This window comes from Leucopleurus acutus, assembly GCF_964270905.1.
Source record: "Leucopleurus acutus genome assembly, chromosome: 13".
Lineage (NCBI taxonomy): Eukaryota > Metazoa > Chordata > Mammalia > Artiodactyla > Delphinidae > Leucopleurus > Leucopleurus acutus.
Genome location: NC_139155.1, coordinates 27459584 through 27486499, shown reverse-complemented (window position 1 = coordinate 27486499; position 26916 = coordinate 27459584). Strand labels below are relative to the sequence as shown.

Genomic DNA, 26916 nt, shown 5'->3' with positions numbered 1-26916 from the left:
TTTCCCCAACTGCCTTCTAAGCAGCCAAGGGAGGGCGTCTGTCCTGCCCAGGGCACACCTACCACCTGTCCTCAGGATGACTTACTCTTCAGTGTCGCATTGCTGTCGCTGGGCAGCAATTCTCGGACCAACTGCCCATCATCCTTATCCTTGTCCAACCACCTGCTGGGCAAACGAGGGGCTGTTAGCTCTTTGAGTGGGGCAGCCTGACAACCAACCATCACACAATTCATGCAGAGTCACCAGGAGGCCAGAGCTTTGAACTCAGCAAAGGGAAATGGTTCTACCAGAGCTCAGAACAAAGGATCCCAACCCAGACTAGGGAAGGAGGGCTGCCCTGGGGAGGTGATATCTGGCTGAGACTGGAAGGATGACAAAGAGTTAACCAGGAGAGGAGGGAGGCACATTCAGAGTGAACAACATGCTAGGACGGAGTGGAGCCTCCAGGAGCAGACGGACAGCCAGTGTGGATGGAATGGAACGAGTGAACGGTGCAGTGCTGGCAGATGAGGCTGGAGAGGTGGCAGGGTCACTTGATGTGGAACCTCGGTAATCATGGTAAAGAGTCTGTCCTAAAAGCCATGAACACCTGTGTCATCGTTATCATAAAAAAAAACAACCCACCTCTTTTTCTAAGAGTCCATCATGTGCGTGGCACTGTGATGAGAGCTCTGGGGTGGGGAGAAGGCAGAGAATATGCACTATGATGAATAAGACACAGCCCAGCCCCTGGAGAACCTGCAGTCTAGTTAAGAAGGCAGGACAGACTGGCTGAGGTACCAGAGACCAAGACAAGGATGGATGTTAAACCAAAGTAAGTGCAACAGAAGTGTAGAGAAGTGAGAAGGGCTCATGGTGAAGGGCCACTGATCTGAGTCCTCAAGGATGAATGAGATTTGCCAACAAGGAGAAGCTGGGTCTGGACCCTGCACGGCTGGGATTTGAGGGCTATGACTCATCAATATGTCGGAGTGGGCCATGGCATCTGCCAGTGAAAAAGACATTGGACCAATCTGCATGAAAAGCACTGCTCCCACAGAGCACAGAGACCCAGGCTGGGAAATCAGACAATCGTGCAAGCACGAGTTATCCAGGCCCCAGTACCCAAGACAGTCTGTGATATGGGCTGATGGCAAAAGAAGAGGCACCCTCAGTGTTCTCCAGGGCAATGGGGAAACCAAGGTACTTGCTTCTTGACCATTTGTCTACATCTTGGTGCTTGTCTTTGCAGCCCACTCCTATTATACTCCCTAGAAGGAGGCAATCCCTGGGCCACAGAACCTATCAAAGGAAGTCAAAGCACTGTCTCCTCTCCAGCGCTCCCAACATGGAGCTCAGGCTTCTCTAAACCACAGTCCTCTCTGCCAATATACTACTCCCCTCCCCAGGGTCAATTCAGGCAACACTGTGGTCTCTCACATCTCTTCGCTCTTGCCCTCCCCAACTAAGTACATGATCTTACATTCCCATGGGACCTTGCTATCAGCTGGCTGTTAGCTACCATTGACTACTACACATAAAATAGATAAGCAACAGGATCTACTGTATAACATGGGGAACAATATTCAATATCCTGTAATAGCCTATAATGGAAAGTAATCTGAAAAATATAATTTAATCACTACCTGAGACTAACACAATATTGTAAATCAACTATACTTCAATTAAAAAAAAACACTAGCTGACAATTAAGTTGTTATGCTTCCCATGAGCTTTCATGCTGTGAATCTAGAACACCAAAAACCGTCTGAGATTATAAGACATTAAGGTACAAACTCATGGCTTTGATGACAGGGTAAGGGAGAGATTTTGGGGAGCAAGGGAGTGCTGACTAGAGCTCCTCAATCAACCTCTGATTGTCCTGCTGAGGTCACTGCAGCATCTCCCACAGACTTGGAGACCACGGAGGAGGAGGCAGTGATGTGGCCCTGTCAGTGTGCTCACAGGGACAGGGAGGGTGGATAGTCAGCAGGCCACTGGCCATCGCAAAATCCCATCTGCTCTCCCTTCTTTCTCTCCACCACTTCTCCATCCCCAGGCCCTCCCCAGCAGCAGAGGAAACCATGACTTGTCATTTCAGTTTCCACCTAAATACTTGCAGGATATTAATAGGTATTTCCAAATATAGTCATTTTCTTTCAGCTTCAAGCACTTCAGCCCAGTTTCAGAGTGAGATGTTGCTAAATGGATAAGCCAGTCTGCTGGAGATTTTATTACTCTTTCTCTGGGCTCACAAAAATGTGCAAGTATGCACACGTGTGCACACACACGTACATACATGAACACACACACAAACACATGCACACACATAAACACATGCACACACACATAAACACATGCACCTAAACACACACGTACACACGTAGGCACACACACACACACATAAACACACACACATCTACCATAGCTAAGATGCTCACCACTCCCTGATCCTGGCAGAGAAGTTCTGATAAATAGGCCTGGTTTGTTCTCCTCTCCCAGGGAGTAAAATAATAGCTCAGGTGAAGAAAGAAGCAGTTTGTGAGACCAGGTTCTAGCTCCAGGTTCTTCAGAGTCCTCCTGGGTCCTGAAGCAGCAAATGCCATCACCACACACCTCACCAAGATATCAGAATCCATTTTCTAAGCCTCTTAGATAGCCTCATCCACCAGAGGGCAGACAGCTGAAGCAAGAAGAACTACAATCCTGCAGCCTGCAGAATGAAAAACACAATCACAGAAAGATAGACAAAATGAAAAGGCAGAGGATTATGTCCCAGATGAAGGTATAAGATAAAACACTAGAAAAACAGCTAAATGAAGTGGAGATAGGCAACCTTCCAGAAAAAGAATTCAGAATAATGATAGTGAAGATGATCCAGGACCTCAGAAAAAGAATGGAGGCAAAGATTGAGGAGATGCAAGAAATGTTTAACAAAAACCTAGAATAATTAAGGAACAAACAAACAGAGATGAACAATACAATAACTGAAATAAAAACTACACTAGAAGGAATCAATAGCAGAATAACTGAGGCAGAAGAACGGATAAGTGACCTGGAAGACAGAATGGTGGAAATCACTGCCACAGAACAGAATAAAGAAAAAAGAATGAAAAGAAATGCAGACAGCCTAAGAGACATCTGGGACAACATTAAATGCACCAACATTCTCGTTATAGGGGTCCCATAAGGGAAAGAGAGAGAGAAAGGACCCGAGAAAATATTTGAAGAGATTATACTCAAAAACTTCTCTAATATGGGAAAGGAAATAGCCACCCAAGTCAAGGAAGTGCAGAGAGTCCCAGGCAGGATAAACCCAAGGAGAAACACACTGAGACACATAGTAATCAAACTGACAAAAATTAAAGACAAAGAAAAATTATTAAAAGCAACAAGGGAAAAACGACAAATAACATACAAGGGAACTCCCATAAGTTTAACAGCTGATTTCTCAGCAGAAACTCTACAAGCCAGAAGGGAGTGGCAAGATATATTTAAAGCGATGAAAGGGAAGTACCTACAACCAAGCCTACTCTACCTGGCAAGGATCTCATTCAGATTCGACAGAGAAATCAAAAGCTTTACAGACAAGCAAAAGCTAAGAGAATTCAGCACCACCAGACCAGCTGTGCAACAAATGCTAAAGGAACTCCTCTAGGTGGGAAAGAGACTAGCAACTTAAAACAACCTTGTACATATATAGACTGCTATATCAAAACATCATGGGAACAGCAAACCCAAAACTACAATAGATATACACACACAAAAGAAAAAGCAACAGAAACACAACACTAAAGATGGTCATCAAACCACAAGAGAAGAGAACAAAAGAGGAAGGAAAGAAAAAAGACCTACAAAAAGAAACCCAAAACAATTAAGAAAATGGCAATAGCAATACACATATCAATAATTACCTTAAGTGTGAATGGATTAAATGCACCAACCAAAAGACATAGACTGGCTGAATGGATTTGAAAACAAGACCCATGTGTATGCAGTCTACAGGAGACCCACAGCAGACCTAGGGACACATACAGCCTGAAAGTGAAGATATGGAAGAAGGTCTTCCATGCAAATGGAATTCAAAAGAAAGCTGGGAAAAAAAAAAAAAGAAATCTGGAGTAGAATACTCATAACAGACAAAATAGACTTAACAATAAAGACGGTTATAAGAGACAAAGAAGGACACTACATAACAATCAAGGGATCAACCCAAGAAGAAGATATAACAATTGTAAACATATATGCATGCAACATAGGAGCACCTCAACATATAAGACAAATACTAACAGCCATAAAGGGAGAAATTGACAGTTACACAATAACAGTGGGGGATGTTAACACTCCATTTTTATCAATGGACAGATCATCCAGACAGAAAATTAATAAGGAAACACAAGCTTTAAATGACAAAATAGACCAGATAGATTTAATTGATATTTATAGGACATTGCATCCCAAAACAGCAGATTACACTTTCTTCTAAAGTGTACATGGAACATTCTCCAGGATTGACCACATCCTGGGCCACAAAGCAAGCCTTGGTTAATTTAAGAAAATTGAAATCATATGAAGCATCTTTTCCGACCACAATGCTATGAGATTAGAAATGAACTACAAGAAAAAAAAACTATCAAAAACACAAACATGTGGAGATTAAACAATTTGCTGCTAAACAATTTGCTAGTTAACAACCAATGGATCACTGAAGAAATAAAAGAGGAAATAAAAAAATACCTAGAGACAAATGAAAATGAAAGCACAACCATCCAAAACCTATGGGATACAACAAAAGCAGTTCTAAGAGGAAAGCTTATAGCAATACAATCTTACCTCAGGAAACAAGAAAAATCTCAAATAAACAAGCTAACCTTACACCCAAAGCAACTAGAGAAAGAAGAACAAACAAAACTGAAAGTCAGTAGAAAGAAAGAAATCATAAAGATCAGAGCAGAAATAAATGAAATAGAGACAAGGAAGACAATAGCAAAGATCAATGAAACAAAAAGCTGGTTCTTTGAAAAGATAAACAAAATTGATAACCCTTTAGCCAGATTCATCAAGGACAAAAGGGAGAGGACTCAAATCAATAAAATTAGAAATGAAAAAGGAGAAGTTACAACTGACACTACAGAAATACAAAGGATCACAAGAGACTACTACATGCAACTGTATGCCAATAAAATGGACAACCTGGAAGAAATGGACAAATTCTTAGAAAGGTACAGTCTCCCAAGACTGAACCAGGAAGAATTAGAAAATATGAACAGACCACTCACAAACACTGAAATTGAAACTATAATTTAAAAACTCCCAACAAACAAAAGTCCAGGACCTGATGGTTTCACAGGAGAATTCTATCAAACATTTAGAGAAGAGCTAACACCTATCCTTCTGAAAGTTTTCCCAAAAATTGCAGAGGAACGAAGACTCCCAAACTCATTCTATGAGGCCATAATCACCCTGATGCCAAAACCAGACAAAGATACAACTGGAAAAGAAATTTACAGGCCAATATCACTGATGAACATAGATGCAAAAATCCTCAACAAAATACTAGCAATTCAAATCCAAAAATACATTAAAAGGCTCATACACCATGATTGAGTGGGATTTATCCCAGGGGTGCAAGGATTCTTCAATATCCACAAATCAGTCAATGTGATACACCACATCCACAAATTGAAGAATAAAAACCATATGATCATCTCAAAAGATACAGGAAAAGCTTTTGACAAAATTCAACACCCATTTATGATAAAAACTCTCCAGAAAGTGGGCATAGAGGGAACCTACCTCAATGTAATAAAGGCCATATACAACAAACCTACAGCTAGCATCATACTCAATGGTGAAAAGCTGAAAGCATTTCCTCTAAGATCAGGAATAAGACAAGGATGCCCACTCTCACCACTTTTATTCAACATAGTTTTGGAAGCCCTAACTACAGCAGAGAAGAAAAAGAAATAAAAGGAATCCAAATTAGAAAAGAAGAAGTTAACAGTCACTGCTTGCAGATGACATGATGTTATACATAGAAAAGCCTAAAGATGCTACCAGAAAACTACTAGAGCTCATCAATAAATTTGGGAAAGTTGCAGGCTACTAAATTAATACACAGAAATCTGTTGCATTTCTATACTTTAACAATGAAAGATCAGAAAGAGAAAGTCAAGAAACAATCCCATTTCCCATTGCATCAGAAAGAATAAAATACCTAAGGAGACAAAAGACCTAAGGAATAAACCTACCTAAGGAGACAAAAGACCTGTACTCCAAAAACTATAAGATGCTGATGAAAGAAATTGAAGAAGCCATAAACGGATAGAAAGATATACCATGCTCTTGGATTGGAAGATTAAATATTGAGAAAATGACTATACTACCCAAGGCAATCTACAGATTCAATACAATCCCTATCAAATTACCAATGGCATTTTTCACAGAACTAGAACAGAAAAACCCTAAAATTTGTATGGAGACACAAAAGACCCCGAATAGCCAAAGCAATCTTGAGAAAGAAAAATGGAGCTGGAGGAATCAGGCTTCCTGACTTCAGACTATACTACAAAGCTATAGTCATCAAAACAGTATGGTACTGGCACAAAAATAGACCTATAGATCAATGGAACAGGATAGAAAGTCCAGTAATAAACCCACGCACCTATGGTCAATAAATCCATGACAAAGGAGGCAAGACTATACAATGGTGGAAAGAAAGTCTCTTCAACAAATGGTACTGGGAAAACTGGACAGCTACATGTAAAAAAATGAAATTAGATCATTATTTAACACCATACACAAAAATAAGCTCAAAATGGATTAAAGACCTAAATGTGAGACTGGACACTGTAATAATCTTAGAGGAAAACATAGGCAGAACACTCTCTGACATAAATCACAGCAATATCTTTTCCAATCCGTCTCCCAGAGTAATGGAAATAAAAACAAAAATTTAAAAATGGGACCTAATTAAATTCAAAAGTTTTTGCACAGCAAAGGGAACCATAAACAAAATGAAAAGACAACCCACAGACTGGGAGAAAATATTTGCGCATGATGGGACCGACATGAGATTAGTCTCCAAAATTTACAAACAGCTCATGCTGCTTAATATCATCAAAACAAACAACCCAATCAAAAAATGAGCAGAAGACCTAAATAGACATTTTTCCAAGGAAGACATACAGATGGCCAAGAGGCACATGAAAAGATGTTCAGCATCGCTAATGATTAAAGAAATGCAAATCAAAACTACGATGAGATATCACCTCACCCCAGTCAAAATGGCCATCATCAAAAAATCCACAAACAATAAATGCTGGAGAGGGTGTGAAGAGAAAGGAATCCTCCTACACTGTTGGTGGGAATGTAAATTGGTACAGCCACTCTGGAGAACAGTATGGAGTTTCCTTAAAAAACTGAAAATAGAGCTACCATATGACCCTGCAATCCCACTCCTGGGCATTTATCTGGAGAAAAACATGGTCCTAAAGGATACATGCACCCCAATGTTCATTGCAGCACTGTTTACAATAGCCAAGACACGGAAGCAACCTAAATGTCCATCGATAGATGAATGGATAAAGAAGATGTGGTACATATACACAATGGAATATTACTCAGCCATAAAAAAGAATGAAATAATGACATTTGTAGCAACATGGATGGACTTAGAGATTGTAATGCTGAATGAAGTGTCAGACAGAGAAAAATATCATATGATATCGCTTATATGAGGAATCTAAAAAGAAATGATACAAATGAATGTATTTACAAAACAGAAATGGACTCACTCACAGACTTAGAGAATGAACTTATGGTTACTGGAGAGGAAGGGTGGAGGGAAGGGATAGTTAGGGAGTTTGGGATTGACATGTACATGCTGCTGTATTTAAAAAGGATTACCAACAAAGACCTACTGTATAGATCAGGGGAAAAAAAAAAGAATCCATTTTTCTAAAAACTGTGTGAATTCTTAAGTGTTTGGGGGCATGGAGAGCCCTGGGGTATGTCAGAGGCTTCAGCTCCTAGTCAGCCCTACAATCACCAGCAGCAACAGCATCGCCTGTGTCATCAGCAGACTTGGCTCCTTTCAAAGTGCAACCGGATTTCACCCTCATAATCACCGTAAGACACTTGCTGGTTGGGAAGGCACAGAAGACCAGAGAAGTTAAGAGTTTTGCCCAAAGTCACATAGCAGGTAGGTGGCCAGATTCCTGGCCCTTGCACCACGCTCGTGGCAATTCAGCCAGTGTGGACACTCAGACTTCTTCCTCATCCCCTTTTCACATTCCCCCTCTTCTTCCTCACCTGTCCCAGGGCTCAGTCCTCATTTTCTTTATCCACACTCTCCCTAAAGGATCCCCTCCATTTCCCTGACTTTAAATTCCATCTCTATGCTCTCATTTCCTGAATTTATTTCTCAAGGCCTGACTCTGCCTACTTGATGCACAAGCATCTCAAAACTAACATGGCCCCACTGGACCTGCAGAGTCCACCCATCCCCAACCCTCAGCCCTCACTCCCCAGGCTTCCCATTTCGGTAGAGAGGGTGACCTCTGCCCACCTACTGAAGGCAGAGACCTGGGGTCTCCAGTTCTCCTCTCTCTTAGTGGCAGGTCCTATGAACTCCACCTCCAGGATCCACCTGTGGTGTAGCCCTTCCCCCCACCTTGGCTGCCACCACCTGGGGCCAGGCTGCCAAGTTACGGGCTGAATTGTGTCCCCCCACAAGGAAAGATCTGTTGAAGCCTTAACCTTAGTACCTCCGAATGTGACTTTATTTGGAAATAGTGTCCTCACAGAGGTAATTGAGTTAAAATGAGGTCATTAAGGTGGGCCCTCATCTAAAATGACTGATATTCTTATAAAAAGTGGAAATCTGGACACAGAGACAGACACATACAGAGGGCAGACAATGTGAAGACAGAGGGAGAAGATGGCCATCTACAAGCCCAGGAACGCCTGCGGTTGCCACAAGCTGAGAGGCGTGGAGCAGACCCTGTTCAGAGCTCCTTCGGGAGAGCATGGTCCTGCCAACACCTTGAGTCTGGACTTCTGGCCTCCAGAACTACGAGGCAAAATTCTGCTGTTTAAGCCACTCAGTTTGTGGTACGTTGTTACAGCAGCCCTAGCAAACTAATACATACCGTCATGGACCCCACAACACCTCCTGCCATTCTGTTTCCTCTCTGGACTCCCTACCACCTGTCCTCCACGCAGAAACCAGAGGGAACTACCCAAAATGGAAGAGCCCCACCAAGCCCTCCTGATATGGGCCTCTGCCCACCTCTGACCCCACCAGGTGGCTTTCTCCTTTGTCCACCTGCTTTGGTCTCATTGGAGTTCTAGAACCCTCAAGCTCTTTCCCCTGGCACTCTCCTTTTCATCCTGCAAGAAGTCAGCCTAAATGTCCCCATGAAGACAGACCCACCCACCTTCTCCATCTCTGACCCACCCTCTCCATCTCAGTGTGGCCTCTCCAGCAGCTGCTGCCACCACTGTGCGTTTCCTCCAGCCCACTCCTCAAAGTTAGCAATTGTGGCTTTCTTAGTGTATTCGTCTGCTTATTGTTTAGTTCCCTTCCAGACAACAAACTTCATGAAGACAGGGGGAAAGCATATATAAATGCTTCATAAATATCTTTTGAGTGGATGGCAATAAAACAAGGAAGCCTGGTCCATCCAGCATCCCAGCCAGGCAGCCTCCGGGTCCAGCAGGGAGCAAACGGGTCAGTGTTGAGGAGAGACCAGAACTCTCCCACCCCCTCCTTCTTCCTGCTCCCTCCCCATGTGCCAGGCAGCCCTTACCAACCTCTGCGAACCCCCTCCTCAGTCCCATGCCTCTCACCACTTCTCCAGCCTGGATGACCCACCCTCCCTTCTCTTCACCATCCATTCACTCTCCCATCTTCCTTCCAGGCCCAGGTCCTGTCTGCCTCTCTTGAGAAGCCTTCCCTGGCTCCCCAACCCTTACTCGGAGCCTCTTTCTGTCTATTAGTGCCACTGACTTGGAACTGCCTGCATCATTACCTATCTTTCCAATGTAATCCTCTTAATACTAACAGTGGCCATACTTGGAAGACTGTAGATGCCTTTGTCATGGACAAAAACATTTCACAATCACTGTGCCCTGGGATTGCCCCAGTGGCCCCCCATAGCTGGGAAGCTGCTCTTCCTGAGCTGGTGTGGTGGTAAGCAAATCAGCTGTAGCAAATGTGTCTGCATGCACATGTGTGCACGAGTGCGTCTGTGTGCCTGGTAGAGAAAGAGCAATGCATTCGCTGCCGGGCTGTTAGGCAACCTGCCCCCACCCACTCCGAGGAGGGCTGCCCTTAGGCGAGAAGCCTGGGCCAGCCCTAAGGAAGTGACCTTGGACACGCACGCAGCACCTCGTCCATAGGTGCAAGACTCAGCTTGGGCCTGGGATTTGCAGAGCCTCATTGATCCAAAGCTCCAGTTAAGCGTGTACCTCCCAGACATTGCTACGGGTGAATGGGAATGGCCAACCAGACAGCACAAACAATGCTGGTATTGTTCCTCATTATAGAAATGTCTCTATCAGGAACGTTTGATAGAGCCCAAACTGGCTGTGAAAGAAATCCAAATGCTTAAGACAAAAGAGAAAAGAAACTTTACCTCACTAGTAAGCTGGGATAAGGAAATGAAAACAAAGTAAAATATCTTGACAAGATATTAAAAGGGAAAAGATGTGGTAGAAGGCCGTCCAAATGGGGAAAAAACCCGCCTTTAATTCAAAAGTTTAGTTCAGCATGTAACAAAGCCTCTGAGGTAACTCTCAGTTAAAGTCTGAAGTTGTCATATTTTATCACTGAAAAATGCCAGCATTTCGGTAATTAATAGACTTCGTAGCAGCACCACACTGGGACACCAGTGCTGTTGTTCCGTCACCTGTGTGTGCTGGGGGTGGCAGGGATATGAGGCCCAGGTCTAAGTGCCACCAGCAGGGCCACCTCTTCTTCTGGACCAACTATATCCTTAAGCTATGATTTTGCTCCCTGCACCTGGAATAGGCTGAGTCTTCCCAAAACTAAGGCCCATAACCTAAGCTGGAGAAAATCAAAACAGACAGGACTCATGTACCTGAGACAAGGGAACTCCACGTTGTCGCTCTCGGGCTGCCCCTCCTCTCTCACCAGCACCCGATCCAGGAACCAGCCACTGCCGCTGCCTTTGCCGTCGTGTCTGACCCTCACCCGCCTTACCTTCCGCATGGTGACGGACTCAATGGTGAACTCATCGGCCTTTGTGGGGAAGACAGCAAGGCCAGTTAGACGGTGGCTCCCCTGGGACCCAAACACCAAGGGAAGACACAGGCCCAGAAATCCTAAAAGCCATAGCCAATGGGTTGGGCTATTGGTCTTTCACAGGTGGGCCAGGGGCTACCCATAAAGAACAAATTGCACCTCTCCCTCAATTTCTCCCACTGGACTATGTTCGATGTCAAGTTCCCAACAACTGAGATCTGTATTTTTGGATAAACGATGGCCATTCCCTGTGATCTCCTTTTAAAAGGCAAATCCCCTAGGAGGATTAATACATTAAGCTGTTATCAGTCACTAACCATTTTTCATGAATTAATTCCTTGGTTAATCTCCTCTGGCTCCTTGCTACAGAAGGACATTGGCTCCCTTTTGAGAAAGGGAATGATTAGGGGGACCAGTGGTCTTATTAATTTCACAGTTTTGCCTGCCAGTGAAGCAGCAGGAATGCAGCAGGGGCTGCAGACTTGCCAAGTCTACACAAGTGTACCTGGGGCCCTCTGGGAACAGGAACTCGAGGGTGGGATTCATGAAGGAAGGAATCAGAAGATGTAGAAAGAAAAGAGTAGGAAAGGGTGGAGAAAGACCTCCACTTGAATTCCAGGGCTTGCCCTGCCCTTGCTAAGGAAGAGGTGGCAGAGGAAGGAGAGGACCAAGGCTTACCAAATCTCTTCACCTGATGAGCAAACTTGGGTCTCACATTATTGAACTATGACTCTTAACTGAGCACCTACTGTGTGCTGAGGGCCAGGTCTGCTGCAGGCAGTACATCTGTCATCTCTAATCCTCACAACAGCCAGCCACAAGTAGGCATCCTTTCCCCCATTTCAGACGCAAGGAAACTGAGGCTCAGAGAATGGAGGGTCTGGCCCCAATCCTGACTCTTTCCCCATTGTTTCACACAGCCTCCCCAGTAAATCCAGGTGATGGTTGGGGAAACCAAAGGGATCACCCAGCACGTTTGTAATGAGGCTAGGAATAGAACCCAATTCTCCCACTTCCATGTTTAGTGTCTTTCCTGATTTCTCTTTCAAAAAGGAAACGAACAAGTTGCCGCCAGTGGTCATGCCTAGTGGAGATGCAATGTTCCTTCAGGTGTCCCAGCTTTCAGCATGCCTGGGACCTTCAGTCCACACATAAGGTACCCAGCTTCCTTCCCTGCCCACCCCAAGTGTCTTCCTGCTCTGCCCTCTTCTCAAAGCTAAGGTGTGGGCCAGCTCCCAGTCTTAGGAGCCTGGTGGCTGTCATGCATGTAGTTCCCTGTTCGCACACCCAGAGACAGCCTCCCTGATGGCCGAGGCACCAATACCAGTGATCAGCTCTATTTAGAGCAGGGAAGATAAGGGAATGGGAAGGGGTGGGGTGGGGCTGAGGGAGGTGCACTGCTGGAACTTACGTTGCCCTTCACAAACAGGTCGGTGTTATTCCTGCAGTTGTAGAGCAGCCGCTCCCCCGTGTCCCCCACATCACCAAAAAGGCAGAGGTAGACGTTGGCATCTGTTCCCGCACCTTCAAGTTCCCCAGTGCACACTGTCACGCGGTACCGGGCCACTGGCAGGCAGAGAGAGGGACACAACTAGCTGGCAGCCCCCTGCTCCCAGCACTGGCCCTGCTGCTCCCCACCTCTGAGCACTGCCTCCCCCTCTCCCCCCGGCTCTCATCTGGGCTGACCTTGCTCATTCCGCCAGCTGCCTCACACCAGTCAAGGGCCAGCTCATCTGCAAATCCCTTGTCCCAGACAGACCAGAGGTTCCCAATCCTGGCTAACTGTCAGAATCCCATGGGAAACTTTTATAAGATTTCAGATTCCTGAGCACCACTTCAGACTTCCCAAATCTTAGTTTCCAGAGTGGGACCCCTAAAACTGCATTATTTACAAGCTCCCCCAGGGGACTCTGGTGGAGTTGGCAGTGTTTGGGGACCACAGGTCTAATTCAAACATTTTGGCACTTGATTCCATCCAACCCAGTAGACTTTTTGCCTTAGGTTGTCCTCCAATTCATGAGTCCTGTCTTATTAAGAAAAGTAAGATAACTTTTCTTTTGAACCAGAACTGAGCCTTCCCTTCTCTTCAGAACTCCCCAGTGCTATGGACATGCCAGGAAGAGAAGCAGAGAGAAAGGCACAAAGTGCAGCTGCTATGGGAAGGGCAGCATCTTCTTCCCATGTTGAAAATGTACAGTGGAGCAGGCAAACCTGCATCTGGCACATAAGGCCTTACTTCCTAAGCTAAAAGTGAAATTCATTCATTTATTCATTCATTCCTTTGCCCAATATCTGTTTACTGAAGCCTAGTGAATGGCAGGCATTATTCTAGGTGCAGGGATTCAGCAGTGAGCAAGACAGACTCCTGTTCAATGGCACTTATATTAAAGTTGAGAATGGAAGGGTGGAGAGGAGAGATGGACAGTAAAATCATAAATCATGAACAGGAAAATTTCTGAGTTGTATCTGTAACAAAGATAGTATAATGGAGTGATGCCACAGGGCGTGATGGAAGTAGGGAGGTGTGCAGTAAGGGGGTGAAGATGATTTAGAGATGCAGAAAAGCTTGCTGCAAGGAGGCAAGGCTTGGACTAAAATGTTGGTGATAGGAGCCAGCCACAGGCATAGTGAGAGAAGAGGGTGCTGGTAAGTGTGAAGCCCCAGTTTGGAGATGAGCAGCTATGTTTCAGGAGCAGAGAGAAGGCCAATATGGCTGGAGTGGAGGGAGAAGGAGGGGATGAGATGAGGCCCAGAGGTGGACAGGGTTAAGGTAAGACATGTGGCTTCCTTTGTGTTTTTGTTTTTAATACAACAGGAAGCCTTTATAGGGCTTTAGGCAAGGAAGTAACTTAGTCTGATCTATGTTTTAAAGAGCATTTGGCTGCCATGTGGAGAACTGATTGTAGGGGAAGAAAGAGTGAATCAGAGAGGCCAGTTAGTGGAATAATTACAGTAGTCTAGAAAAGAGAGGAGGATGCCTAGGACTGGGGGTGCAGTGGAGATGGAGAGAAGTTGGTAGATTAGAGATACATTTTTGAGGTAGAAACAACAGTACTTGGTGATGGACTGGATAGACAATTGAGGGAAAGAGAAGAACCAGGGACAATTCCTAGGTTTCTGGCTTGGACAACTAGGTGAATAGTGTTAGCAACAAGCCATAGGGACACTTGGGGAGAATGATGGGTTTGGAAATAAAAATCAATGGTTGTTTATTCATTATAAATTTGAGATGTTTATTAGATGATCATAAAAAGAGGTCAAGATGGCAGTTGAATATGTGTGTGGAGGGTCAGGAGCGTTGACCTGACTTTGGTCATCATAGGCATATAGATTCCATTGAAAGTCACAGGACCAGATGAGATCCCCTATGGAGAGGATGCAGACAAGGACTATAGAGGGATACCAACATTAGAGGTCAAGCCCAGGAGAAGCTAGCAACTCAGATGAAAAGCAGCAGTCAGTGAAGCAGAGGGATTTTGCTCTGAACCTAAAACTGCTCTAAAAAGTCTTTTTTTTTTTTTTTTTTTTTTTTTTTTACGTTATGTGGGCCCCTCACTGTCGTGGTCTCTCTCGTTGCGGAGCACAGGCTCCGGACGTGCTGGCTCAGCGGCCATGGCTTATGCGCCCAGCCACTCCACGGCATGTGGGATCTTCCCGGACCGGAGCATGAACCCATGTCCCCTGCATCGGCAGGTGGACTCTCAACCACTGCGCCACCAGGGAAGCCCTAAAAAGTCTATTTTTTTAAATGAAGGGAATATTAAGGCATTCCCAGATAAACAAAAACTAAAAGAATTCATCACCATCAGACCTGCTCTACAAGAAATATTAAAGGGAGTTCTTCACATTGGACATTAAACAGTAACTTGAACACACCCAAAGACATAAAGAGAACCAGGAAAAGCAATGACTTAGGTAAATATATAGACAGTATACTTTAATTTTTGTTTGTAACTCTTTTCCTCTCAAATCTTATATAAAAGACAACTCCATAAAGCAATAAATATAAAACTGCATTGGTGGGTTTATAATGTACAAAGATATAATCTGTATGGCAATATAGCACAAAGGAGGTGAAAAGAAACCTACACTGGAGCAGTTTTTGTATATTATTGAAATTAAGCTGGTATTAATCTGAACTAGAATGTTATAAGTTAAGATGTTAATTGTAATTCCCTGGTATAATTCCCTAAGTGTAATTCTTCCTACTAAAAAAATAACTCTCACTATATATACATATACATATATATATATATATATATATATATATATATATATATATATAAAGAAACAAGGGAACTAAAATGGTATTCTAGAAAATATCTATTTACCACAAAAGAAGGAAGAATAAAGAAACAACAAAGACAAGATATATAGAAAGCAAATAGCAAAATGGCAGACATAAATCCTGCCATATTAGTAGTTACATTAAATGTAAATGGACTAAATATTTCAATCAAAAGGCAAAATATGGTGGTAATCCTGCAGAGAAAGGATGGGTCTCCCTACTCCAAATTTGCTCAGCTATCAAGGCTGATGATACCATGCATGTACCAAGAGTGAATATAAAATGATTATTCACATAATGAGCAGTTCTGGGGAGAGCATGATAGGCCCTCAAGCAGGTCCAAAAATGGCTGGAGACAGCAGAGAGGGATGACTGGTTTGACATTTTATGGTGGTTAAGGGGTGAGAGTTTCTTCACATGGGTCCTTGTATGGCTTGAACATTCCACAAGTGTGAAGGAAGGGAGCATCCAGGCTTTCTTACCAAATTGCCCAGACATGAGGCAGAAAGCTACTGGTGTAACTGGAAAGCTGTCAGCAGTCAAATATGAAAAAGAAGTCATACTCCTTATTACACAGAGATTGGCAGAATAAATAATGCATCTAACTATCTGATATATGGAAGAGACACACTTTAGATTCAGACACAAATAGGTTGAGAGTAAAAGGATGGCTCAAGAAGAAATAGACAATATGAATAAATTTATAACAAGTAAAAGATTGAATCAGAATTCAGAAAGCTACACATGAAGAAAAGCTCAGGCCTAGATGTCTTCACTACTGAATTTTACCAAACATGTAAAGAAGAATTAATACCAATTCTTCTCAAATAAAGTAGAAGGAAACACTTCTGAACTCATTTTGTGAGGCTAGCATATCCCTGCTCCAAAACCAGACAAAGATACCACAAGAAAAGAAAACTACAGACCAATGTTACGAATACAGACGCAAAAATCCTCAAAAAAATATTAGCAAAACAAATCCAGCCCCATAAAAAAGAACTATACACCATGGCAAGGTAGGATCTATCCCAGGGATACAAGTTAAATTTCTGAAAATCAAGTAATGTAATATAACATATTAATAGAATAAAAAAAAATCACATGATCATCTCAATAGACTCAGAAAAAGCATTTGACAAAATTCAACACTCTTTCATGATGAAAAATCAACAAACTAAGAATAAAAGGGAACTTCATCAACCCATAAAAGTCATCTATGAAGTACCCACAGCTGACATCAATTTAATGGTGAAAGAGTGGATGCTTTCCCCCTAAGATCCGGAACAAGACAAGGATCTCTGCTCCCACCACTTCTCTTCAACACGGTATTGGAGGTTTTAGCCAAGGCAACGAGGTTTCCAGATTAGAAAGAAGTAAAACTATCTCTATTCATGGATGACATGTTCTTGTATATTGAAAATCATAAGGAATTCACTAAAAACTATTAGAACTAATAAGAGTTCAGCAAAGTTGTGGAGTACAAGATCAATATAGCAAAATCAACTGTATTTCTATTACCTTGCAATGAACAATCTGAAAAAAAAATTAAGAAAACATTTCCATTCAAAATAGCATCAAAAAGAATAAAATAGGGCTTCCCTGGTGGCGCAGTGGTTGAGAGTCCGCCTGCCCATTCAGGGGACACAGGTTCGTGCCCCGGTCTGGGAAGATCTCACATGCCACGGAGCGGCTGGGCCCGTGAGCCATGGCCGCTGAGCCTGCGCGTCCGGAGCCTGTGCTCCACAATGGGAGAGGCCACAACAGTGAGAGGCCCGTGTACCACAAAAAAAAAAAAAAAAAAAGAAGACAAAAAAAGAATAAAATAGTTATGAATAAATTTTTAAAAACAAGTGAAAACCAATTAATAAGTCATGGAGATGTAATGTACAGCATGGCAACTATGGTTAATAATACCATATTGCATATTTGAAATTGCTAATACAGTAGATCTTAAAAGTTCTCATCACAAGAAAAAAATTATGTAACAATGTGTTGTGATGGATGTTAACTAGACTTACTGTGGTGATCACTTCGCAATATATACAAATATTGAATCATTATGTTGTACACCTGAAACTAAATATAACATTGTAAGTCAATTATACCTCAATAAAAAAGAAAAAAGTGAAAAGCTTAAGCTCTGCAAACTAAAAAACTGTTGAAAGAAATTAAAGATGTTCACAGATTGGAAGACTTAATATTGTTAAGATGGCAATACTTCCCAAACTGATCTACAGATAAAATGCAATCTCTATCACGATCTTAAATGATTTGTTCGTAGAAATTGACAAGCCGTCTTTAAAATACATATGGAATTTTAGGGAACCCAGAATAGCCAAAACAATAGCAAAAAAGAATAATAAAGAAGAACAACAAGTGTTGGCAGGGATGTAGAGAAATTGGAACTCTCATACATTGCTGATGGAAATGCAAAATGGTGCAGCTGTTTGAAAAATAGTAATGATAGTTTCTCAAAACTCAAAACAGAATTACCATACAGCCAGCAATTCAGCTCATAGGTATATATCCAAGAGAAATGAAAACATATGTCCACAAAAAAACTTTACATGAATATTCATAGCCACATTATTCATAATAGCCAAAAAGTAGAAATAACCCAAATGTCCATTAACAGTTGAATGTGGTATATCCTTACAGTGAAATATTATTCAGCATTTAAAAGAAATGAAATGCAGATGCATGCTACAAGGTGAATGGACATTAAAAACATTATGCTGAGTGAAAGAAACAGATACAAAAAGTCATATATTAAATGATTCCATTTATATGAAATGTCCAGAACAAGCAAATCTATAGAGACAAAAAATAGATTATTGGTTTAAACAGATGGGTAAGTACAGAGATAAGGAGTGAGGTGGGGGAATGGGTGTGACTGCTAATGGGTATGGGTATGCAATGAAAACGTTCTGGAATTTGATAGTGGTCAAGGATACATGATTCTATCAATAAACTAAAAGCCACTGAATACTTTAAATAAATGAATTGTATGGAAAATGAATACCTCAATAAAGCTGTTTTAAAAAACGGACACTACTCATTGGTGGTCCATCTAAAATGAAGATAAAGTACATGAGGAATGAGACAAATCACCAGTAAGTTTAATTTAATTTTTCAGTAATATACCCATTTTTATTTGGAGATATGAAGACATCTGAAAATTAAATTTGACCTTTAAATATGTGGGTCTGACTATATAGTGTCTATAGCAAAAGCATTTGTTAGAAGAAAAGGTCAAGGATAACTGCTTATCCACGGACCTGCCTGAGTGGGGCTGGCAAAGGCAGCCACTGAAGTCAAGAGTGGGGAAAGGTCTCCTGCCCCCAACAGTGTCTCCTGTCCTGCCCCCATGGGTCTCCTGTCCCTTTCTCTTCAGAGGGACAGCACCTGAAATTCAACCACTGCTGCCTCTCCGGTCAACTCTGTTAAAATGCAAAAGATAAATGTTTTAAACTTTTAGCCTTCGCATAAATGAAGCCGATGCTTTTGTGTTACGCTCCCAATGATAGGCTGCGTTAACAGTAAGAGGAACAAAGAGCATTAACTGGAGTGAGTACTGAAACGTGGAAGCACAAAAGGGAAGGGAGGGCACCAGTCTCACTTCATTCTGACTTTTGATGAAGGTCGGTTTTGCCTTTTTGGGCTGTATCTATTAGGCCATTCCCAGAGGCAAGCTGATGAGGGAATTTAGAAATCTCTATGCCTGGGAATCCCAGTCCCCTTTGCTCAGGAGCTCGAAGGTCCTATTGGCTGGACATTGTCAGGGGTCCCAATTCTCTCTAGGGGCCATTCCCAGCCCACCTGCCACTGAGGTTCTAAGCACCTTCCTGGCAAGAAGTCTGTGGACAATTAAAAATGATTATATTAGCCATCAGCAGTGAAAGACTTTAAACAGATTGGTAAGTACTAGAGCCTCTTGTACTTTAATCTTAAAATTACAGCTCAGCCTGATTAGCAAGAAGCCACAGTTTTCAGCACTTGAGACCAGTGGTCTCTTGCTGGCTCATCAGTGGTATGTAACCCCTTCTGCTGGGCATGCAGTGCAGAATGCAGATCTCATTGGTTTTACTATCTCACATAGCTCCTGCGGGAAAGGCAAGGTGGAGATAAATTGTGGGCTGGTGAGTGTTTTGTCTGTGTCTCCTGGTCTGTGTTAATCAGTGCAATCACCCCGGAAGGCATCTTGGCTCTCAGATGTGGTGGTAATTGCTTGTTTGACTGACCCTTATTTTTTAAGTAAACTAGGAGTACACAATTTCAAACAGAGAATTGGTTTTAAATTGGTATTTACTCATTTTACATGAGTCCAAGACTCTCCACTGAAGGGATTTTCAGGAAGCCCTGCACATTATACCTTGGTATACCTTGGTACCAACTGGGGAAGTGAGATGTTGCCACCAGCTCTATTTACTGTTACAAAGAAGCATCCAGAAAAGGAGATTTGAGCTCCTGTAGAGGTGAGTGAGGACATGGGAGTGTTCCAAGAACAAGAGGAATTTATGTGAGCCAGAAAGGACAGTTGGGGAAAAGAAATTCGAGTTGATATGGGCTCCAAAGTACTGCCAAGGACCCCCAGAAGGCATTAAACTGCCCTTATAGCCAGGACAGACAGCCGGGTCCTTGAAGTCTTTAATCAATAGAAATTGATAAGAGGCCAGAAGAGAAATCCAGGCAAGGCTTTACTGGGACTCGTGCCAGAGCACGAGGGAGTGAAAACAAGTAGCAGGTGCCCTTGCTTGCTCTCTGAGGAGGGCAAGCTGGTCCCTTAAATGGGGTGAGGGTGGGGGCGGATTGGTGGGTCAGGCTGGAGGGGCGGCTTGGGTGTCTGTCCACACCCTTGGCGGTGCTGTGTGCAGGGATTATGCTTTTGCTCCCGGTACCTCAGCAATGGCAGTTGGTTTGTGGTCTTCTTGTATCTTATAATTGCCCCCAACTGCAGTTATGTGTGCAGTTATTTTTAGTCCCTTATAGTTTCTTTGTATTCTGTCGCTAGAGATTCAAGCACTCCAGCCAATGGTGCCAGGTCCCAGCTTATCTCACTTCAATCCAATACTAGTCGTTAGAGAATTTTTTTAAATTGCAGTTGTTCTTTAATAGTATCACAGAAGGCAAAAACAAACAAAAGACAGCTATGATAGCCCCATATCTTACACACTGTTTAAAATGTTTCAAGGGTGTTTTTGTATGTAACCTATAGAAATGCTCTTCCTTCCCGCTCCTCCCACCGTGATCTCTCCTTGTCTATCACATCCCTACCATGCAAGACCTAGCTCAAATGCCTGAACAAAGTTTCTCCCATCTTCCTCAGCAGGAAGTTTACCTCCCTACTGTGTCTACTGCATTCATTCAACTCCTACCAGTTCCACCTTCAGAATATTTCTTGAATTTATGTCCTCCTCCACAGTCTACCTGAACCCTGCACAATTTCAGGACCACTTTTTCTTTCCCCTGGATGATTTCTTGTCCCTAAAATACATCCTCCACACACCCACAAGTCCTTGACAGAGCAGGAGAAATGTGGGGAGGAAGGAACTGGATGGAGTTCAAGTTCAAGGGTGGTGTGAGTGTCATCAAGGTCATGAGAGGCCTGCGAGGGCAGGAGCCTGAGTCAGAGGTGGGGACTGAGTCAGAGTTCAGAGGAGCAGCTTAGTGGGATGAGCCCAAGTGAGGTACTGAGGAGTGGCTGGTTGCATGGGAGGGAGGTGGAGGTGAGCAAAGTGGACGAGGACCAGCATGCGGATGAATGGGTTTTCCACATGAACATCAATGGAAGCAGAACAAAAGCTCTCAGGTTTTGATATGTGCAAAAATTACTTGGTGTGCTTGATAAAAGTACCGATTACCAGGCATAGCCCTCAGAGAGCCTAGTCAGTATATCTGGGATTGGGCCCAGGGATCTTCATTTTAACAAACACTCTAGGCAATTTTTATATAAATGGGACCTTGAGCATACTTTCAGAGACACCATCTGTTATGGGCTGAGTTGTGTCCCCCCACCAAATCCCTATGTTGAAGTCATAACCCGCCAGTACCTCAGAATGTATTTGGAAATAGGATCTTTAAAGAAGTAAATAAAGTAAAACGAGGTCGTATGTGTGGGCCTTAATCCAATATGATTGATGTCCTTATAAGAAGAGATTAGGACATAGACATGAGCACACACACAGGGCAAAGATCATGTGAGGACACAGCGAGAAGATGGTCATTTTCAAGGCAAGGAGAGAGGTCTCAGGAGAAAGCCAACCTGCCAACACCTTGATCTTGGCTTCTAGCCTCCAGAACTGTGAGAAAATAAATTTATGTTGTTTCAGCCCCCCAGGCTGTGGTATTTTGTTATGGCAGCCCAAGCAGACTAGTTCACTGTCCTAGAACAATGGTAGGAGTTTGAGGGGTCTAGAGAATGACCAGGGGGCACCTTGCAAAAGAGGAACATGTCCAGAGTGAACAGAAGATGGAAATGAGCTGGGGCAGAGGCCACATTGTGGGTGGTGTGAGCCTCGAGGCCGAAAGGGCAGTGGGAGTCAGGAGAATGCCCCCTCCCGCTAGCCCCACAGTTGTGAGGACGGAAAACTGGGTTTTGGGGGGAGGGGAGCCATGCTTCAGTCAAGGTACGGAGGAGATGGAGGTAAAAGAACATCCTGGGCATTTAAGTAAAAATGGCAGCTTTCTCTCTGAAAAAAACTCACTAAAATGATAGCATACAGGTATTTTAGATTTAACCAAACAAAAAATGTTCACCAATAAGGCTCAGGGAAAGGGATGAATATAGACAACAGCAACCAGATTTCAGAAGCTGGAGCACAGCTAGAAAAGTGTGCTTTTCACAGTGCCTTAGCACAGTGGGTCCTCACCAGGAGCACTGACAGCCCCTAGAAATTTGTTGGACAAATTCCTGAGCCCCCCCACCCCAGACCTACTGAATTAGAAAATCTGTGGGTGGGCCCCAGCAATCTGTGTTTTAAGAAGCCCTTCAGGTGACAATGCTGAAGTTTGAGGTCCCCTGACTTAACAGACCAGAGAGAATTGATCAGAGCTATCAGCTGTGAAATTTGAGAAGTAAGGTTGCAAAGTCTCAGGAATGACAGCACCAGGTAACTTTAGAAATAGGGAGTGAGGAACTAAAATTATGAGAACTGGTTAGAAGGATTTAGAAAGCAGTTAGATCCCAAGACCATCTCCTCAATTGTTCATACCTGCAGGCTCAATTCTGGCACAGAAAGAGGGCAGATCAGGTAACAGCGGGTGTGTTTCTGCCTTGGTGGGATACGTCACATAGAGTCCTAATTGCGGGGTGGGCAGGAATCTTATGTTATTTATCATATTTACAGGGAGATGATAGTCTTGTTGACAAAGAAAATACTGATGAATGTGAAAAGGCAGAGTATAGTTTGCTGACCTAGGAGGCAGGAGATCTTGTTCTAGGTCTCACTCTGTCTCTAACTGTATAATCAGGGCAAGAACTTCCTCAGTTTCCTTATATGCATCAATCTATTTTAACGACCTTTGAACACAAATATTCCATAGTCCATTTTAATTAATTCCATAGTCCATTTTAATTAAAAATGAAGAAGAATCATAAAATAGTACTAATTGCAAGCATGGCCTAATTAGACTAACAGGGTGATCCCTTTTTAGATATTTGCTGTTTGGGGTTTCTATGTTTTTGTGTATTTCACTCTGTTCAAATTGTTTAAAAATATATATACAGAGCTTCTACTGGGTGTGCAAATGCCTGAGAAGTGACACTATCCAAATACTTAGAAGGACTACTGGAACTATGGATGACATCGTAATTCACTTTTTGTAATTTTGCAAAGTTATTTTACTATTTAAAAAAAATTAAGCACAGCCACAAGGATAGAAAATAGGTTAATTATATTAAGTGCCAATTCTGATCAATTGCTAATGTTTGCTTGCAGTGCTATACTGAGGGCTATGAAGCTCATTTCAGACTAAATGGGAGAAAATGCTGTGATTACTCAGTAATGTCTGCCAAGAGAAAAGGATAGGACACGTGCCGTGTATTTGCCAGCACTCTGGTGGTATAACCTAGAGGCAAAATGATCTCCTTTTCCCTCTTTGAATGTGGATGCTAGACTCCAGATTAAAAGCTCAGCTCTTGGGCTTCCCTGATGGCGCAGTGGTTGAGAATCTGCCTGCCAAGGCAGGGGTTACGGGTTCAAGCCCTGGTCTGGGAAGATCCCATCTGCCACGGAGCAACTGGGCTAGTGAGCCACAACTACTGAGCCTGCGCGTCTGGAGCCTGTGCTCCGCAACAAGAGAGGCCGCGACAGTGAGAGGCCCGCACACCGCGATAAAGAGTGGCCCCCGCTTGCCACAACTAGAGAAAGCCCTCGCATGGAAACGAAGACCCAACACAGCCAAAAATAAATAAATAAATTTATTTAAAAGCTCAGCTCTCTTCTACTAGCTCCAAAAAGAAATAGAGGATTCATAAGGGAGCAGTCAAGTGTGGCTATAAGAGCCCAGATCCAGCCTTCCTTTTTGAGGACCATCTTATGCATAATTTGAAGAGGATGTTTCCTTTAATTTCAGGGAGTGTGTGGAGAAATATTGTTCAGTGTGGATTCTTCTCATCCCCTCATAGCCAACCTGAAGACCCAGAAATCTCCCCATTCTCACCCATGCCCATCATAAAGCCTTAGCATCATGGAGATGGCTACTACAAGCCGGTCTTGAGTCTAGGACCTTCTAAACCCAGTCCTCATTCAGAAGGAGCCTGATGGTGCATAGTGGACAAGACTACCAGCTCATGGGCTAGACACCCATTGGCACACCAAGTAAGAGCTCCATTACCTCCCCCAGGATGAGAGCCAGTCAATACTTACTGCCCATTATCCTCCGTACTGTTGGACCCTCGGCAGTCATTTCCCTAACGATCTCATTGTCATCCTCATTGGCATCCAGCCAGCGATTGCAGTTGAAGTTATACTTGTCCTTGGTCAGGGTGTTCATCAGGGTCATCTGGAATGAAGTCCTGGAGTGAGCAAGTGGTGTACCAGAGATATTCATCCATGCCTTGAGGTTCCCGTTCTGCTAGTTCATCTCAAGGAGGACAAGGCCGTCCCTTAGGGATGACTCTTGTGGAAGATGGAGTGCCAGATTAATATTTATCCCTCTGGTCCCCTGGACACCCACAGTTGCCTAGCAGCCAGGTGATTAGGACACAGTGCAAGTCTGCTGAAACCTAAGCAACTTCTTAGTCTACTTTGGAAGTCCTGTCCCCGTCAGGAAGTCCATGTGTCATGTGTCCAAATTTAGGTCTCACTACAACACTTCCCCACCCACACTCCCAACAGATAAAGGCAAACTAACAAGACAAGGTCATTAGAAAGAGACCATTTTGGTTCCTCTCCCAACCACCTTCTAACCCCCAAGATGGTACATCTCACCCTTTCTAAATGCCATCCAGAACCAGGACTCCTTTTATCATGCCACGCCCGAATCTTATAAAACCTGCCGAGGTCTGGGAGCTCAATCTATGGTGAGAAATAACAAGGCCTGAGTGGACAGAACCAAGTGAAATGTGTTTACCCTCATAGCTGACCCCCTGCCAGGAGGGTACCCACTTTGAGCTGTTTCTTCAGCATCAAGGGTGGGTTTGCTTCACACCACCCTCATATATTCTATCTTCTTGTGCTCTTTTAACCAATGGCACATGAGGGAGAGACAGCCACGTAGAGCTAAGGTTCAATCTGGGCTGGTGAAACTGAACAAAAATAACTGACCCACAGTAGGATCCAGACTAAATAAAATCTTCCAAGCAATAAGCTTTCAATTACAAAATCCATATGGCAGCCCTGCAAATTAGCACAGGCCCAAGCCCCAGGACTCTGCTGGGCACTGAAACAGACAAAAAGATCAATACAGTGGTCATGCCCTTTCCCTAGGGGCTCCAAGTCTAGCCAGGAAGACAAATACATAAAGAGCAATGAACTGAAGGTATAATAGAAGCGCCAAAGGGGTGCTCTGAGAAGAGAGCTGCAAATTACAAATTATTCTTACCTAAAGGTCAGAGCAGCACTTCCGTTGACAAAACAAGCCTTGCTCTGCTTATATACATACTGAAAATTTAAAGCTGAATTTCTTTTTAAATGTTCCAAAATGTATACTTTCCTTTAAATTTGCTCCTCACTCTCTAATTCAGTCCACACTGGGCGGTTTGACACTAACTGTGCTCAGGGTCTCTGTTCTAAAATGATTCCCCAAGTCACCGGGCTCCTGAATGTCCAAAGCCATTACATACTTGCTTCTTCTCCCATGCTTGGTTCTGGACTGTTTGATTCAGATGAAGGGCCAGATCTAAACTGCACCCCATCAGTACATTGTCCGTACATTAAATGTGGCATTCCTTGCAGGGGCCTAGGGTCTCTATTTTACCTTTTTGTCTTCAAACTTGATCCAAACCTGGCTTAGGAAACCAGAATCCCATGACAAATGCTTCTTACACACCTTTCTCTTTCTTCCCTCCCACTCTGTCACTCTTCCTACCCTAAATTTCTCAATTATTCCGGGTTTGAACCACTTGTTGTTGGGATTCAGGAGAATCTCATCTGTCCGCCCCTTCTGCCCATAAATCTGGATGAAGATAGGAGAGTTGGTACCAGCTTTCTTCAAGTCGGTCGTCCAGACCCACAGGGACCATGGGAATTCTGCAGAGACAGGTCAAGTTGTACCATTAACTTCAAAAGTGAAGAGATTTTCAAGCTACCAGTGGGGAAGACAAGCAAATCAAAGGTGATCAGGATTGAAGTACAGGTTGTATACAGGTGTGTCCTACTCTCAGAAACCCATTATAACAAATACTAAATTTGGGAAGCCAAGGATTCCTTGCTATTTGAGAGAGTGTGCCTTAATGTTCCTTTTAATGGTGAAAGTCTATTAGTATATTTTAAATAGGGGGAATAGTTGACTCCACCCACCCTATGGCCAGTACATTCAGAGTGCAGTGTGTGCAACCATTCAGGTTAACAACTAGCCCATCACAGCAGCTTAACGATTTGGGGCTGCTGGAGTATCAGCCTTGGTGCCATGTCTGTAATTCTGTGTGGTCTGTACCTTGGAGAACTGAGGTCCCTGGGGGACCCTTTCCCTTCCTTTCCAGAGGAGAATTGAGAAGAAGGAGCGCCCAGTGGTTTGACAATCCTGGCCTTTGCTGGCTCTGGGCCCCTCCACCTACTTTTCAGCCTCTTCTTCCTGAGAGACACCATCTCGTAGAGCTGCCTCTCGATCAGCCCATCTGTCTTCTTCTCATCCAGCCAGCTGCTGCAAGGGAAGGTCTGCTGGATGCCAGTGAAGGGGCACAAAATCACCACCTGGGGGAGCAGATCACATCTCCTAC

The 26916-nt window shown here is 43.4% G+C and overlaps 1 protein-coding gene across 3 annotated transcripts in view; it reads right to left on the bottom strand.

Annotated features, from left to right (window-relative positions):
• LOXHD1 (lipoxygenase homology PLAT domains 1) overlaps positions 1 to 26916 on the bottom strand; it is a gene marked incomplete at both ends in the record, with an annotated part of 200986 nt that overhangs the window by 108739 nt on the left and 65331 nt on the right. For all 3 annotated transcript variants that reach the window (XM_082852690.1, XM_082852691.1, XM_082852692.1), the window contains 7 exons: positions 86 to 162; positions 11085 to 11245; positions 12660 to 12814; positions 24404 to 24539; positions 24968 to 25054; positions 26067 to 26227; positions 26755 to 26890. In XM_082852690.1, coding sequence (XP_082708816.1) covers positions 86 to 162; positions 11085 to 11245; positions 12660 to 12814; positions 24404 to 24539; positions 24968 to 25054; positions 26067 to 26227; positions 26755 to 26890 — 913 coding nt within the window. The remainder of the gene's footprint in view (positions 1 to 85; positions 163 to 11084; positions 11246 to 12659; positions 12815 to 24403; positions 24540 to 24967; positions 25055 to 26066; positions 26228 to 26754; positions 26891 to 26916) is intronic.